This window comes from Littorina saxatilis, linkage group LG15 (assembly GCF_037325665.1).
Source record: "Littorina saxatilis isolate snail1 linkage group LG15, US_GU_Lsax_2.0, whole genome shotgun sequence".
In the NCBI taxonomy this organism is placed as follows: domain Eukaryota; kingdom Metazoa; phylum Mollusca; class Gastropoda; order Littorinimorpha; family Littorinidae; genus Littorina; species Littorina saxatilis.
Window position 1 is genome coordinate 17174501 of NC_090259.1, and position 17304 is coordinate 17191804.

The 17304-nt window shown below is 41.1% G+C and overlaps 1 protein-coding gene across 3 annotated transcripts in view; it reads left to right on the forward strand.

Moving 5' to 3' along the window:
- LOC138948691 (protein zer-1 homolog) overlaps positions 1-17304 on the forward strand; it is a 34813-nt gene that overhangs the window by 151 nt on the left and 17358 nt on the right. For all 3 annotated transcript variants that reach the window (XR_011450062.1, XM_070320284.1, XM_070320285.1), the window contains exons 2-11: positions 696-1682; positions 4778-4957; positions 7423-7543; positions 8336-8479; positions 9803-9861; positions 11771-11833; positions 12067-12121; positions 13316-13369; positions 14437-14598; positions 15005-15095. Coding sequence is in view for 2 of the 3 variants with exons in the window: in XM_070320284.1 (XP_070176385.1) it covers positions 748-1682; positions 4778-4957; positions 7423-7543; positions 8336-8479; positions 9803-9861; positions 11771-11833; positions 12067-12121; positions 13316-13369; positions 14437-14598; positions 15005-15095 (1864 nt within the window). In the remaining variant the exon portion in view is untranslated. The remainder of the gene's footprint in view (positions 1-695; positions 1683-4777; positions 4958-7422; positions 7544-8335; positions 8480-9802; positions 9862-11770; positions 11834-12066; positions 12122-13315; positions 13370-14436; positions 14599-15004; positions 15096-17304) is intronic.

The following is a 17304-nucleotide window of genomic DNA, read 5'->3' on the forward strand; positions in this document are numbered from 1 at the left end:
TTTCAATGATTGCTAAGTTGCGGAACTTTTACGTGTTCGCAGAAATAAACTTGTTGATCACGCGATTTTATTCCATGGCTGTCACCTCAATGTGCACCTGTTTGGTACTAGGTCATTTTATATGAGTTCCTGAGTGAGGTCATGTTTATGCTATTTGAAGATAGAAATCACGAGAAGAAGAAGATTAATCATCACAATGTTGGACAGTTAGATATTGTCGTTGCTTTCTTAAAGTAGATTAATTAGTTGATGAGTATATGGCATTCAGCAATCAGTGGAGCATGAGTCGATCCATAGCCTCATAGGGATCAGTTATGGAATTTCTACACCAAAAGAGATTGACAAATTGACGAATATTTTCCTGATTGACATTGGTCTTAACCCACAAAAATCAGAAAGTAGTCTGCCATACATGAGGGACTGCAAATGGACTTCAATTGCATGTCAAAAAATCAAGTCATTCATGCAGTCACCAATTACTGAATGAGTAATGCAGCGATGCATGGTTACACATGTAGATCATCGGGGCATACTCCACACTTAGCCCTGTGAAAGTAATATCACATGAAAGAAGTGTAAACATGTTGAGATTCATTCAGTGCGATGGTCATGCATCTCACAAGAAGTCAAATTGGGATATAATTGTCGATCATTATCGATCTCTTAATTACTTCTTGTTTCCTTTTGTATTGCAGGTTTTCCTTCATGCTGTGATTCAGAAAGTATATAGCTGAACAGGCGGTGACAATGGCACAGGCTATGTGGCCACAGGATAGCCCAGACAGACTTGAAGACGCATGCCTCCGATTCCTGGCGAAGAACCTGCCCTTGATATCAGAGCAAGGGAGAGTGAGACTGCCGTCTAAAAGGGACACGGAGGATGAAGGGGACTCAGTGGATGCCGCAGGTGCAACAAGCAGTTCCGTTGACGGCGACTTTGATGGCAGCTCCAGCGTGGACCCCGAGATCACCACGTGTTATCACCTGCGTCCCGGGGTCTTCCTTCCAAAGTCTATCTGTGATCGCTTCTTCACCATCCTCCTTGAAGAGGAGGAGGAACCCAAGGAGGTGACGTACGAAAAACTCTCCATTTTCGGCGACAGCCAAGCCACGCGCCTGAGCCGACTGGACCTGCGCTGCGTAGCCGACCACTCTCTGGTGACGGGGCTGAAAATGCTGTCCACGCAGCCGCTCACCGAGCTGATCATGCCGTGCGTCTGGCGCTGTCTGCCCACCATCAAAAACTTTAAAACCCTGCGCTCTCTCCGCCTGGAGAAGGAGCCCACGACAAATGCCGTTGACGCTTTCATCCAGGGTCAGCACAGAGACAGCATGGAGAATATCCACAATGTAGGCTCGCAGGTGGACGGCACTCCGCTCTTCTCGGCAGATGAGGACTACTATAAGCTTACCTGTCCCAACCTGCAGCGCTTGGTCCTGCACAACCTGCAGTTCCGAGCGTCTGCCGTGAGAGACTTGAGCTTCAACAGTATGGTGGTTGCCAGTCTGTTGAGTCCGCTCGAGCGACTGACTCACCTTAGTCTGAGCATGTGCAGGGTGAATCTGGAAGAGCTGAGCTGCCTGACTAAGTTGACGAGGCTTGTGTCGCTCAGCCTTTCCAACATTCGCATCAACGATTTCTCTGCTTTCTTGAGGATCCTGCAGCCTCTCCAAAAATTGCAGTATGTACCTTTTGTATTTGTTTGCTTGTTTTTTTTTTCTCCATTTGTTAGTTTTTGTGTGTGTTTGCATTGGGGTTTTTCTTCTTCTTCTTCTGTCTTCTTCTGCGTTCGTGGGCTGAAACTCCCATGTACACGTGTTTTTTGCACGAGTGGAATTTTATGTGAGTCATTCTTCACTTATCGTGACTATCGCGGTACATCTCGTTCAAAGCCAAAAAACAATAATTTCAGATAATTAAAAAACAAAATCACATCATATCCGTGTTTTATCAATGTAAATGCATCGGTAGAAAATGGCACTATGGAAAAAAAAAAATTGTTACTGTGGTTAATTTTGATTCAATTCTGATTTTAGTGCTGAAAATGGCGTCGGAAAATGGGAATGCGTACCCCTACTTCTGTAATCGCCCATTGCAATTAGTTTAAAGATAGCCAAACCCAAATGATTGACTGCATGTGATTGTCCAAGGTTAAAATAAATCAGCGGTATGTTCGAATGCTTTACTCTGCTTGCTTTTTGCCGTAAAATTGGGGTTTGAAATGGAGGTAACCTGCCTTCACGTGGCGTCACAAAATTCCTATCCACAGATTCAGGTCAAGCAGACGACACAATTATTGAACAAACAAAATTTTAATGAAAACTGACAAACATATGAAAGACACTCACATTTTTATTGAAAAACAAGAAATAAAATATTTCCAAAGACTTGTAATGTCTTGATTTGTGCTTGGTGTCACGTTTGTCACTCAGGTTACCAGAGTTTGTTTGTCAAGTTCTGTTTCGGTGATCGACAACTTGGCATGTTGTGAAGGGCCCCGAAACATGCATTATCAAACTCTACCCCAAACTTGATGACGTTTTGGGTCAAAAATAGTCACGTGGTGTGTTTTCTAAACCAAATTCGATGACGTGTCACACAACCGAGAACCAGTGTGCGCAGGTAACTGTGTCTTAGTTTGGTGCGTTGGACTCTGCCGAAACATCGCTTGATCGCCATTCATTTCGTTTCACAGGGTGCATCGGTAAGTTCACAAGAAGTGTTTTTCATGCTATAGGTAATCTATCTGAAGGCTCTGTTTTTACTAAGAAGCTGTATTTTTTTAATATCAGTCAATTGACCACAAGTGCATTCGAATCCCTGCAGATTTTCCCAGTGTCACTTGTGATGCAGGTAGCAGGGAAACGCAGCGATCAGCGTTGTTTTTGTAGAAAACGTGTTAATTTTTTTAAATTCTGATTATTAAAGAAGAAGGAACTACCAGATACTTTTGTTTTTCATAACTTTTCTTTTATTGCTTTCTTTTCTCTCCCTGTTGTCTTTTTTAACCTGTGTTGTGCAGTGGCGTCACGCATCACACAGGTTACCTTTTTCATTTTATTATCACATTTTCTTTCAAGAACAGACTGTATTGTGTTCTACAGTTTGCATCATTGCAAGGGTATGTGTGTGGAAATCATGTGAATAGTCAATGATAATGAGTGTAAAGAAATCAAGTCTTTGGTGAAAAAAAAAAGAAGCCTGGTAACCTGCACATGGCGTCACACTATTTCCTGCCTTGCAACCGTACGAGTTCCACTCATTACCATTAAACATGGTTCATATTGGTAGAAAAAGAAGTACTTCTATCCTATCAATGCTTATTACACAACTTGAGTGATTAAAAGTGGTATATTTCATGCTTTAGTGTCACAACATTATGCAGGTTACCAGAACCATGACCCCCCGACGAGAATGGAGTTTTTATCTAAGGTATCAAAGCTACCAATTTGCTGTTTGCATATTCAGGTAGTTGATGCACATGTCTTCAGATTGGCACTAATTGTTTTATTCTTATGACAAGTTTGATTTTTGGGGCCAATTCCCCTTTTTTGTCACGATAAGTGAAGAATGACTCATGTGCATGACCGTTTTTTACCCCGCCATTTACTGATTTAGGCAGCCATACGCCGTTTTCGGGGGAAACATGCTGGGTATTTTCGTGTTTCTATAACCCACCGAACTCTGACATGGATTACAGGATCTTTTTCGTGCGCACTTGGTCTTGTGCTTGCGGGTCTTGTGCTTGTGTGTACACATGGGCGGGTGTTCGGACACCGAGGAGAGTCTGCACACAAAGTTGACTCTGAGAAATAAATCTCTCGCCAAACGTGGGGACGAACTCACGCTGACAGCGGCCAACTGGATACAAATCCAGCGTGCTACCGACTGAGCTACATCCCCGCCCGGGGGGGGGTTTTTCTTCTTCATTTGTTACTTAATTATTGTGAATGTTTGCATTGTGGGTTTTCTCTCCATTTGTTAGTTTTTGTGTGTGTTAGTTAGCTTTTTGATGTTGTCGCCTTGTGAAACTGAATCATTGACTGCCTATTTTGGTTTGTTTTATTTCTTTCATTTATTTCCTGTATATATATTCATTTTCTTGACATGTCTGTTATTATTTGCTAATAGTCAGCATATATATATACATTAGAAATAAATATTACTATCAATCAATCAAGTAGGCTTATATCGCGCATATTCCGTGGGTACAGTTCTAGGCGCTCAGCAGTGATGCCGTGTGAGATGAAATTTTATACGGCCAGTAATTGCAGCCATTTCGGCGCATATTTACCTTTCACGGCCTATTATTCCAAGTCACACGGGTATAGGTAGACACTTATTAACTGTGCCAAAGCAATTTTGCCAGGAAAGACCCTTTTGTCAATCGTGGGATCTTTAACGTGCACACCCAATGTAGTGTACACGGGGGGGAGTTCGGACACCGAAGAGAGTCTGCACACAAAGTTGACTCTGAAATAAATTTCCGCCGAACCTGGGATCGAACTCACGCTGACAGCGGCCAACTGAATACAAATCCAGCGCGCTACCAACTGAGCTATATCCCCCATTTTAAGACCTAAAAAATCAGACAATATCATTATCAGGTCTTAAAATGGGGGTAAGCTTACAGAGGTTATGAATAGTAAGTCAAAGAAAACAGGGTCTTAAAAGGGAGGAAGTCTTAAATTGGGGGGTCTAAAAAGGGGGGTTCAACTGTATTATCATTATCCTTGACTATATTTTTTATGCACAACACTGCCTTTGGTTTTGCAGACACCTGGACCTGTCGCAGGGCGATGAAGAGATGAACCCTGTCATTTATCCCAACGCTGATCACATTCTGAAGGACCTGGTAGCTTTGCTTCCAGAACTGGTTTCCATCGACATCTCCGGCACCAACCTGGCGGGGTTCGAAACTCCGGAAGCTGTCACACATCGTCTGGTGCCTCAGAAGTAAGTTGGAGAGATTTTTGTTTTAAATAGATATGATCTGTGTTGGATACATGTGTTTACCACTCAATTTAGCACAAATTTGCTTCTTTTTACATTTAGTCAAGTTCTGACTAAATGTTTTAACATAGAGGGGGGAATCGAGACGAGGGTCGTGGTGTGTGTGTGTGTGTGTGTGTGTGTGTGTGTGTAGAGCGATTCAGAGTAAACTACTGGACCGATCTTTATAAAATTTTTCATGAGAGTTCCTGGGTATGATATCCCCAGACGTTTTTTTCATTTTTTCGATAAATGTCTTTGATGACGTCATATCCGGCATTTTGTAAAAGTTGAGGCGGCACTGTCACACCCTCATTTTTGAATCAAATTGATCGAAAATTTGGCCAAGCAATCTTCGACGAAGGCTGGACTTTTGGATTGCATTTCAGCTTGGAGGCTTAAAAATTAATTAAAGACTTTGGTCATTAAAAATCTGATTATTTTTTTATAAAACGATCCAAAATTACGTTTATCGTATTCTTCATCATTTTCTGATTCCAAAAACATATAAATATGTTATATTTGGATTAAAAACAAGCTCTGAAAATTAAAAATATAAAAATTATGATTAAAATTAAATTTCCGAAATCGATTTAAAAACAATTTCATCTTATTCCTTGTCCGTTCCTGATTCCAAAAACATATAGATATGATATGTTTGGATTAAAAACAAACTCAGTAAGCTAAAAAGAATAGACATACAGAAAAGCGTGTTATCCTGCTCAGCGCAACCGCTTCCGCACTTTTCTGGATTGTTAATTTCACTGCCTTTGTCACGAGCGGTGGACAGACGATGCTACGAGTGTACGATCTTGCGGAAAAAATTCAATGCGTTCAGTTTCATTCTGTGAGTTCGACTGAGCTTGACTAAATGTTTTATTTTCGCCTTACGCGACTTGTTTTTACATTTTGTCAAGTTTTGACTAAATGTTTTAACATAGAGGGGGAATCGAGACGAGGGTCGTGGTGTATGTGTGTGTGTGTGTGTGTGTCTGTCTGTCTGTCTGTGCGTGTGTGTGTGTAGAGAGATTCAGACTAAACTACTGGAGCGATCTTTATGAAATTTTACATGAGAGTTCCTGGGAATGATATCCCCGGACGTTTTTTTCATTTTTTCGATAAATACCTTTGATGAATGAGTTTGGTCATTAAAAATCGGAAACTTGTAATTAAAATTATTTTTTTATTAAACGATCCAAAAATAATTTCATCTTATTCTTCGTCATTTTCTGATTCCAAAAACATATACATATGTTATATTTGGATTACAAACAAGCTCTGAAAATTAAATATATGAAAATTATTATTAAAATTAATTTTCCGAAATCGATTTAAAAACAATTTCATATTATTCCTTGTCGGTCCCTGATTCCAAAAACATATAGATATGATATGTTTGGATTAAAAACAAACTCAGAAAGCTAAAAAGAATAGACATACAGAAAAGCGTGTTATCCTGCTCAGCGCGACCACTACCACACTATTCTGCATGGCTTGTCGATTTCACTGCCTTTGCCACGAGCGGTGGACTGACGAAACGACGAGTATGTGGTCTTGGTGAAAAAAGCAGTGTGTTCAGTTTCATTCTGTGAGTTCGACAGCTTGACTAAACGTTGTTATTTTGCCTTACGCGACTTGTTTAAATCTAGTGAAGAGTTTTCTTACATGTTCAAGTCAACATCCCTCGATGCACACATAGGCACTCATGCACACACACACACACACTCACACACACACACACACACACACACACACACATACACACACACACACACACGCACACACACACACACACTCACACATTCACACACACATACATACACACAGTAAGCATAGGTGACACTGTGCAAGAAAGCGAGACACTAGATCTAGATCTGTCTGTCTGCATGTAGCCTACTTACAGACACGACTGCCCACTAGTCTCGGCCCGCTCAAAATAACAATGACCGAGACATTCCTTCGCGTGACGTCTAACCCTCTTACGCCATAATGTGACGTCTTCAAATGACGAAATGTTAAAGTTTCTACCACAGACATACACACGCACGCACGCACGCACATACGCACGCACAGACAGACAAAGTTACGATCGCATAGGCTACACTTCGTGAGCCAAAAAGGTACACACACTTTTTCCTGGCACACTATCCTCACTGAGCATTGTGAACTTGAGTGATACTGATAGTGATAGACTCGCATTCGCTGCCGACACATTTTTATTGCGGTACATTTTGTTTTCTTGAAGAACAATACAATAACTGTTAATGCTTAAATGCACACTGAATTTATTTACTGAATATGATTATGAGTACAGTATCGTTTCTGTGGTATGCTGTTGTACTTATTCTCTGGAGTAAGTTTGATTAATCATCACAAAATTTCGGAATCAAGATATCTTAATTAGAAAATTTTGTTATCTCTTTTTTCAGAGGAGAAAAGGAAGAGGAGAGGTGCTCTATACCAGGCCTGGAAGGCCGACACCTGGAGTTTCTTGGTCTCTATGGGTGTGCCTACAGTGCCTGCAATCGGAAACACATCCCTGCGAAAAGGGTAACTTAACTTTTGTGTTGTTGGTTTTGTTGTTCAAGGCTTTTTTGGGGGAGGGGGATTTTTTCTCTCAGAGTTATTTCTCTGACTAAACTATTTATTTACGATGCTAAAAAGTTAGTGCAGTGATTGTTCAAAAGGCAAAAATTGCTGAGCACTCTTCAATGCTATTACACTTACAGAATTTCGAAAAAAGTTAGTGTAGTGATTGTTCATGAGGCCAAAATTGCTGTGTGCTCTGCAATGCTATTACAGAACGTCGAACAGGCTCAGCTTATGAAAAATTAGCGGTAGGGTCGGTGAATATTGCATTGCTTCTTTGGTGTGAGATTGGCAAAATTATCTAGTAATATGACATTGTGCATTGCAGTAAGTTAGCTTCTTCTTCTTGTCGTTCGCTGTTAGATCGCCAGTCCGGACTGCAGGGCGAAACATGCTGTCCTCTCCAAGTCCTCTCTGGGGCCGTATAGCTTCTTTTGTAGCGCTGTCTCCTCTGGCCAGATGGTGTCCCTCAGAGCAGGATGTGCTCTGCTGTCTGATTCTTGCCACAAGGACATAAGGGGGAGGGAACTAGCTTGAGTAAGTTAGCAATACAGGGGTACCTGCGATGAAAGGACACCTTTGGGACCTACTTTGCAGGTTGCCTGTCAGGACAGCATGCCATACTGGTCTCTAAGTCTATCCCCATTTTATGACTCCCTCCTTCTCAAGACCTGATTTTCTCAGATTTTTGGAGGTCTTAAAAGGGGGGGGGTTCACTGCAGTAAATGTGACTTGGGGTGCCTGTGTGTGCAGGTAACAGGTGAAGCCAACTCCGCTCAGACGGTGCTTGCCGTGCAGGTGTACGTCGACAACCATCTCATCCTCATCAAAGCCCTTAACGATCTTTTCAACCTGTTCCGCTACGCCACTGTCGCCAATCATCGTTTGGCGCTGGAGGTAAGGCTAATTCTCCTGTGTGGGCAGTTTCATCTCAAATCTTATTTCCTGTCCTTATGTTTGGCTCTTGAATAGCGTTACCTACTGAAGAGACGATAATCAATAATCAATTTACCTTATGTTTGGAATCTCATAAGCAGGGGCGGGGATATAGCTCAGTCGGTAGCGCGCTGGATTTGTATCCAGTTGGCCGCTGTCAGCGTGAGTTCGTCCCCACGTTCGGCGAGAGATTTATTTCTCAGAGTCAACTTTGTGTGCAGACTCTCCTCGGTGTCCGAACACCCCCGTGTGTACACGCAAGCACAAGACCAAGTGCGCACGAAAAAGATCCTGTAATCCATGTCAGAGTTCGGTGGGATATAGAAACACGAAAATACCCAGCATGCTTCCCCCGAAAGCGGCGTATGGCTGCCTAAATGGCGGGGTAAAAACGGTCATACACGTAAAATTCCACTCGTGCAAAAAATACACGTAGTGTACGTGGGAGTTTCAGCCCACGAACGCAGAAGAAGAAGAAGAATCTCATAAGCCATGAAAGGCCCATCAGCGAGTATTTTCTAAAGGACAAATCCAAGGTTGCAGCCCCAATGTTCATAACTTAAAGGTATGATTGTAGGAAAACCAAATACCCAGTGTTGCAAAGACTATCTTCATTATCATTGTTGGTATGGATTATTGAAAATAATTGGCGACTTTTATTTGTTTTTCACATTTGGTATTAGGCACACACACAAAAATAAGTCTGTTTACGGTATTCCGACCGACCCTATTTTTTCGCGCGACCCTAGACTTTTTTTTGGCATTTGGGGGGGAGAAAAAAAGTTTTAAAAAAAAGTCTTTGTTTTTTGGCAAAATAACTTAAAAATATGTTTTTTGGGGGGAAATTTTTTTTTTAAAAATCCCGACCTCTTTAACTTTCCCCCTCTCTCTCTCTATTTCTCTCTCTTTTTCTCTCTCTTTTCTAAATCATTCTTTTATTATGCATGTTGTGTGTATGTATGTGGCGATGTGAACTGTGTTGTAATGTATAATGTGTTGTAAAAAAAAAAAAAAATTAAAAAAAAAAGAATAATAAAAAATAAAAAAAATTTAAAAAATCCCGACCTACCGACCCTATTTGTTTTGCCTATGTTACCGTAAACAGACTATTTTTTGGGGGGGAGGCCTTACATGTAGTTGGGTTTTTTAGGTTCATATTACCTGACATTCACATTACCTACCTTACAAATACATGTACCTCTCATTTTGTTATAACTCCAATATTCTGAACACTTTGATGGTTTTTTATTTGACTTGGATCTTTGGACTCTTTTGGTTGTGCAGGGTGTACTAGCAGCGATGAAGGCGTATCCAAAAGACAGCAGCATTCAGATTGCTGGCAGGTACAAAGCTTGTTTTTCTCCATCTTTAACAAGTGCAGCAGTCACCAGAAGACTTTTTTTTCGTCTTCTTTCTTAATTTTGGAAACTGTTTGGCTCATCATCTCAGATCTCGTGAGGTTTTTGAGTCACTTGAGAAAAAGTGACTCTATGTAATCGGTCAGTGTTAGTCTGTCCGGCCGGCCGTCCGGCTGTCCGTAGACACCACCTTAACGTTGGACTTTTCTCGGAAACTATCAAAGCGATCGGGCTCATATTTTGTTTAGTCGTGACCTCCAATGACCTCTACACTTTAACGATGGTTTCGTTGACCTTTGACCTTTTTCAAGGTCACAGGTCAGCGTCAAAGGAAAAATTAGACATTTTATATCTTTGACAAAGTTCATCGGATGTGATTGAAACTTTGTAGGATTATTCTTTACATCAAAGTATTTACATCTGTAGCCTTTTACGAACGTTATCAGAAAAACAAGGGAGATAACTAGCCTTTTCTGTTCGGCAACACACACCTTAACGTTGGACTTTTCTCGGAAACTATCAAAGCGATCGGGCTCATATTTTGTTTAGTCGTGACCTCCAATGACCTCTACACTTTAACGATGGTTTCGTTGACCTTTGACCTTTTTCAAGGTCACAGGTCAGCGTCAAAGGAAAAATTAGACATTTTATATCTTTGACAAAGTTCATCGGATGTGATTGAAACTTTGTAGGATTATTCTTTACATCAAAGTATTTACATCTGTAGCCTTTTACGAACGTTATCAGAAAAACAAGGGAGATAACTAGCCTTTTCTGTTCGGCAACACACAACTTAACGTTGGGCTTTTCTCGGAAACTATAAAAGTGACCGGGCTCAAATTTTATGTGAACGTGACTCATTGTGTTGTGAATAGCAATTTCTTCCTGTCCATCTGATGCCTCATATAATATTCAGAACTGCGAAAGTGACTCGATCGAGCGTTTGCTCTTCTTGTTTTATGTTGGACAAGAACATCCCTCCACTTGAGCACATACCCAAAATCAACATGAAGTTCCATTATATTTTTGTATGTCCTTTTTTTACCAATTATAGAAAACAGTTGTTACGGTGCTATTATTATGCCCGCCCCAATTCAGTTAAATTCAAAGAGCTTTTTTCCACTACAAAAAAGAATTTATTGCTAAAACTCGCAAAGTTCATGACACTTGTCATGGACTGTTTGAGAAGTGAGTAAAATTTAATTCTCTTTTAGCTTTATACTCCGATATCTGTTTTGTGTTGTTTGTAATAGTATTTTTGTCCTGATGATAACTCACCCTCCATCCCCCCCCTCCCCCTTCACCCCATTTCCCATAGTAAAGAAATGTATGTAATCACTTTGCACTTGTAGTGTTTTATTATTATTATTATTATTATTATTATTATTATTATTATTATTATTATTATTATTACTATTAATTATTATTATTGTTGAATTGTTTCTTGTATTGTTTTTGCTCTCCCTCACCCCTCAACTCCCTTTTCTGTACATAGTCTGATTTCTTTTTGTTTTAGTTCCTTTTATTTGGTGTTGAATGAAATGTGTTTTTACTGTGTTTTTTAATTTTGCATGTACCCTCACGGGGTTTTATTGGAATAATAAAACTTGACTTGACTTGACTTGAGTAATTTGACAGGTGGCCACCAGTGTCTGTTGTTAAGAAACTAGCTCATTCATAAAAGAAAATCCCACTCTTCACAAAGGTCACTCAGGGTATTGATATTTATTGGACAGTGAAAGTATTTAAGGCCTCTAAAAATATGAGAAAATAAGATTTTTAAATTGGAAGTAGATTTAAACAGGTACCACTGTAGTTATATATATAGATAGATATATACTGAAGAACTTGTGGCTACTCCATGCCTATAAACTGATTGATATGACTGTTTCAGTGCCTCGCTGTTCTATATTGCCAAGGGGGAGCACAAACAGTACATCACATACCAACACAAGAGGTTTGTATCACATGTGGAACAGCTAATGGCTTGCTTTTCATCATCTTCTTTAGTAAATAAAAAAAATTAAAAACTGTTTGGAATGTTGGCAGTCTATTTGTTTTTGGATTTGAAAAAAATTTTTGTTAATTTAAAAATAAGGGAGCGTACTGGACCTATTGTGAAGGTTAGTGCTGGAGACTTTGAAGGGGGACCCCAAAATCTGACTTAACCCTATGCACTTTGCCTTGCAGGGACCTGGTAAACTTGCTGCTGTCGGCCATGTACGAGCACTGCTTTGATCAGACGGTGAGACTAACTTAAGTCTTCTTTTTTTTTTAAATTGAATTTGCAGATGTAAAGATACATGTATTAAAACACCTTGGAAAACTTAGCCAAGCTGAGATTTTATTTCAATTAAACTAAAAGCTGCCAAATAAATGAAGACTGTTGAACATTAAGGGCAGTGAGTATATCATTGCTATGTCAATTTGGCCTCATACTTTATAGAATGCTGGGAGAGGTAAATCTGCCACGGTCTTGCTCATTGCTGCAGTCACTTAGCTCCCTTTGTTGAGGTTCTTGAACAATAATGCTGTGTTCTGCTATTCTGGGGGCCCGGTAGCTCAGTTGGTAGAGCACTGCATGGACCTGTGATTGGAAGGTTGCAGGTTCGACTCTGGGCCGGTACAGACACGGGTCAACTTTATGTGCAGACCCAGAGACGGTGGCCATGTCCCACCCCCGTGTCACCACAGTGGCACTTAAAAGACCTCGGTCATTCTGCCATATGTGCAGATGGCTGATACCATCTAAACACACTTACATTTGTGTATCTCGTCAAAAGCCTTTGAGGGCTTAAAAGCCAAATTATCATATATCCCATATTTAGTCCTTAAAGGTACTGAACTTGTCAAATCCAGGTGCACGGAGCCCATGGGGCTTTTAGTCATACCTCAGGCAGCTATCCGTTAGAAGAACTACCAAGTTTCATTGACTTGCACCCAAAGAGTCAAGAACTGCGATTTTTTTATGAATTAATTTCGTACTCGGACCCGGCTGGTCTTGACCTATTTTTGGATCTAAATTTAGATCAGGTAGATCACCACATCATGCACAAAAAGACACGTCATTAGCAAACTATATCAGACGTCATCATGAGTTTATGTAAAACAAAATGGAGGCCGGAATCACTCGGTTAAATCGAACTCCGACCAAACACCACGTAATAACTAGGTTAATTTATGCACTCGCGTGAACAAGAAACTGTCGGGCTTGACAGATGTCGTCGTTGGGTAGTTTTGGGTTTGTTTTACTACCATAGGAGTATTTTTGAACTGTAAATGCACTCAGCTGCAACAAAAACGCAAAACGTAGGCTGTGAGCTGCACTGTGCCTTTAAGTGACAAAATATTTCGCCTGTATGACATGAAGCATTCTCTTTTTTTCTTCTTTTTTTCTGCTATTCTCTGTGCTAAGAATGCTGTTTGTTCTTTTGTTCAGATGATGAGGAACGCGTGTTTGACACTGTGTCACCTGAGTCTTCCTGGTGATGTGGTGAGTGTACTTTAAAAAAAGAAAAAAAGATAAACTGCTTACTTTCCAAAATCAAGAATACAAAACACAAGAATGGTGTGTGTGTGTGAGTGTGTGTGTGTGTAGCTGAAGATATTTTGAAATGCTAAGCCCAAAGTGTATATAAAGTTTCAGAAAGATTTGTTCATGGCAGGTTGACACTTTCATTATTTTTAAATCCTCTGTGAGCTCTCAGACAGAATGATATTAAGATCTTTAATATAACGCGTAGTCACACACCAGCGAGCAGTTTGTGCTCTGAAGCAGTAAGATATTATTTCTCCTTTAATTCTTTCAGCCTAGGGCATCCTTCTTGTTGGGTCTCATTTGTAGCAAACTTTTGTACTACCATGTTTTCAGGACTGTAAGGCTGTCGCTAAATTGCCATATTTGAGCTGTAAAGGTTAAATAATGTGGAATAATTTCGTATCACTATACAGGAGCATTTGCACAACTGTTAGTAGACTATAGATGATGTCAGCAGTCACCCCCCGCGGGTTAGGGGGAACAATTTACCCGATGCTCCCCAGCATGTTGTAAGAGGCGACTAACGGATTCTGTTTCTCCTTTTATAGTCAATGTTTGTAAAGATTTTAGTCAAGCAGTATGTAAGAAATGTTAAATCCTTTGTACTGGAAACTTGCATTCTCCCAGTAAGGTCATATATTGTACTACGTTGCAAGCCCCTGGAGCAAATTTTTTGATTAGTGCTTTTGTGAACAAGAAACAATTGACAAGTGGGTCTATCCCATTTCCCCCCCTTTCCCCGTCGCGATATAACCTTCATGGTTGAAAACGACGTTAAACACCAAATAAAGAAAGAAAGATGTCAGCAGTCTGAAGCCTACCTTTGTTTCTCCAGATGTTTTGCTACAGTGGACCCCCCCCCCCCCCCCTTCCCCTCTTTTATGACCTTAGTTTTTCAGAGTTACTGTCCGAAACCTAAATTCCCCTCCATTTTAAGACTCCCTCATGATTAAGACCTGATCTTCTCAGATTTTTGTTGGTCTTAAAAGGGGGGTTCCTCTGTACGAACTTTGTTTGTCCAGATGTTTTGCTACGAGCGGCTAGTGAAGCAGCTGCTGGAGATGCTGAAGTACGACTACCGCGACGAGTTCATCCACAGGCTGGGCATCTTCCTGCTCAACTGCCTGGCCTGCCAGGTGGACGGCAAGGAGAAGGAGCTGGTCGGCAAACTGGGCGCCGTGGAGGTCAGTGGGGGTCATTTGGTTGGGATGTGTGTATTAGATTGTCGGCCCTTTTTGGATTTTTACATGTTTTTCGTTATTCATGTTGCTAAATCTGTTTTTCTGGTTTTGAATAGTGCGCAGAATTTAAATTTTTTTTTAGTCTCTGCAAATTGGAAAATACGATAGGCTCCTTTTGTGGGTTTGCCATTCCTTTCTCTCCATCTCTCTCCCAACACCACCCATTCCCCTACTTATTTCACTTTTAATTGTCTAAGCCAATTTAAGCTTTTTAGTCCCTTTTTTTTTTAGTTATTTTGCAGTGATGTACTAACAATGACATCTCTGCCCTTCCATTTTTTTCAAAGTCTTGTTGAAGCTGCGAGTGTTACCCTTATTCTGCCATGGTGTGTTTCTGTTTTTCTTGCAGACAATGCTGCAGATCATCGCACGCAAACTGCGGGGCAGTGACTGTGACGATGTGCTGGAGGTCGCGTGGAGCACGCTGTGGAATGTTACAGGTGAGCCACCGGGAAACCTCACTTCTGCGTACATCTGCAATGATGCAAGCCTTGCTTCAAAGTCACTTCCTGGCCTCCCCTACAAATGAAACAGCTACGGGGCGGGGATGTAGCTCAGTTGGTAGCGCGCTGGATTTGTATCCAGTTGGCCGCTGTCAGCGTGAGTTCGTCCCCACGTTCGGCGAGAGATTTATTTCTCAGAGTCAACTTTGTGTGCAGACTCTCCTTGGTGTCCGAACACCCCCCGTGTGTACACGCAAGCACAAAACCAAGTGCGCACGAAAAAGATCCTGTAATCCATGTCAGAGTTCGGTGGGTTATAGAAACACAAAAATACCCAGCATGCTACCTCCGAAAACGGCGTATGGCTGCCTAAATGGCGGGGTAAAAAACGGTCATACACGTAAAATTCCACTCGTGTAAAAAACATGAGTGTACGTGGGAGTTTCAGCCCACGAACGCAGAAGAAAAAGAAAAAAAAACAGCTACTAAATGTATCTCTCTCTCTATCTCTATCTCTCTCTCTCTTTCTCTCTCTCTCTCTCTCTGTGCTTTTTTTACATTTAGTCAAGTTTTGACTAAATGTTTTAACATATGCTGGGAATCGAGACGAAGGTTGTGGTGTATGTGTGTGTGTGCGTGTGTATAGAGCAAATCCGAGAAAACTACTGAACCGATTTTCATGAAACTTCACATGAGAGTTCCTGGGTACGATATCCCCAGATGAGTTTTTCATTTTTTGGGATAAATGTCTGATGACGTCATATCCGGCTTTTAGTGAAAATTGAGGCAGCACTGTCACGCCCTCATTTGTTGACCAAATTGATTGACATGGTCAAGCAATCTTCGATGAAGTCCAGACTTTGGTATTGCATTTCAGCTTGGATGCTTAAAAATGAATTGATGAGTTTGGTCATTAAAGGCACAGTAAGCCTCCCGTAAACCATCACAGAGCTCCCCGAGCGTCTACATACAGTACAAGCATACTTCCATTTAAACGCTTACCGAACGGGAACATCCTGGCTGCTTTCTGTCGAGCGTGAGAAATTTTCGAAGAATTTATTTTCGTGGACTTGGCCCTTTACAACAATGGCGCCTCGTTTTGGTGCTGGATGGCTGTTATGAATATCCCGGAAATCACGCCTGGACAGTAAGCCTCCCGTAAACCATCACAGATACTGTCAGGCTTTTACACACAGTACAAACACCCTTCCATTTGAACGCTCACCAAACGGGAACATCCTAGGTGCCCTACGTAAAGAGCGAGCAATTTTTAAAGAATTAATTTTGCAGTTTGTCTCGGCGAACACTTTTTGGACCCATCCTGAACTCAGGTCAAAAATGAGTTACTTCCCTTAAACTGGCGATAGCCGTGGATCGATGATTATCAGAATGTTTTTGGACCGTGGTGCGTTTTTGCGCTAGACCTAACTTTTAAAATCTAAATAATAAATTGACAGCTTGTTACACAAACATTCTTTAATCATAAAAAAATTCTTTTTTCATCAAGACAAGATCAGTGCAATTCGAAGTTGTGAAAGTTTGAAAAAAGAAAAGCCCGGAAGCAGGGTCACGCAAGGGTCGTAGCAGACGACGGTTTATGCGGCATATCGCCGTTCCTCTCAACAGTCAAAAGCCATCGCTAGAGTTCTTGTGAACCACAGCCGTTTGTTTCGTACATAAAAACGTGCTATTGTAGATAAGCTCACATCAAGTCGCATTCAAATGACTAACTGACGACTACATTGTGAAAAAGGGAAACTGGATCACACGGGTTCACGATGGCTCAGGGGTAAGATAAACCACGCAAAAATAAATTCTTTGAAAATTGTTCGCTCTTTACGGAGGGCACCTAGGATGTTCTCAATCGGTGAGTGTTTAACTCACTCGCCACGACCAGTTTTCTCCCTTGACTTTCCCTCCAGACGGGCCATTTGCATGGGTTAGGAAAAAATTCATAGTGAAAGAATGAATAAAGATAGACAGATGAATCGCTAATTTCACCTTCATCCACGTCAGATCCTTCAGTTTGAAGCATTTCAACAACTTCCAACGCCGTAAAACGCCTGTCATTGGGTCTACGAGACGAGCGTGACAACTGCGTGGAAGACGCCATTGTCTTACTGTTTACCCTGACGCTGAGCGTCGGTAGTTTCGCAAACCGGGTCACAATACAGACAAAGAAAGGGACAAGTGAATGCAGTTGCTT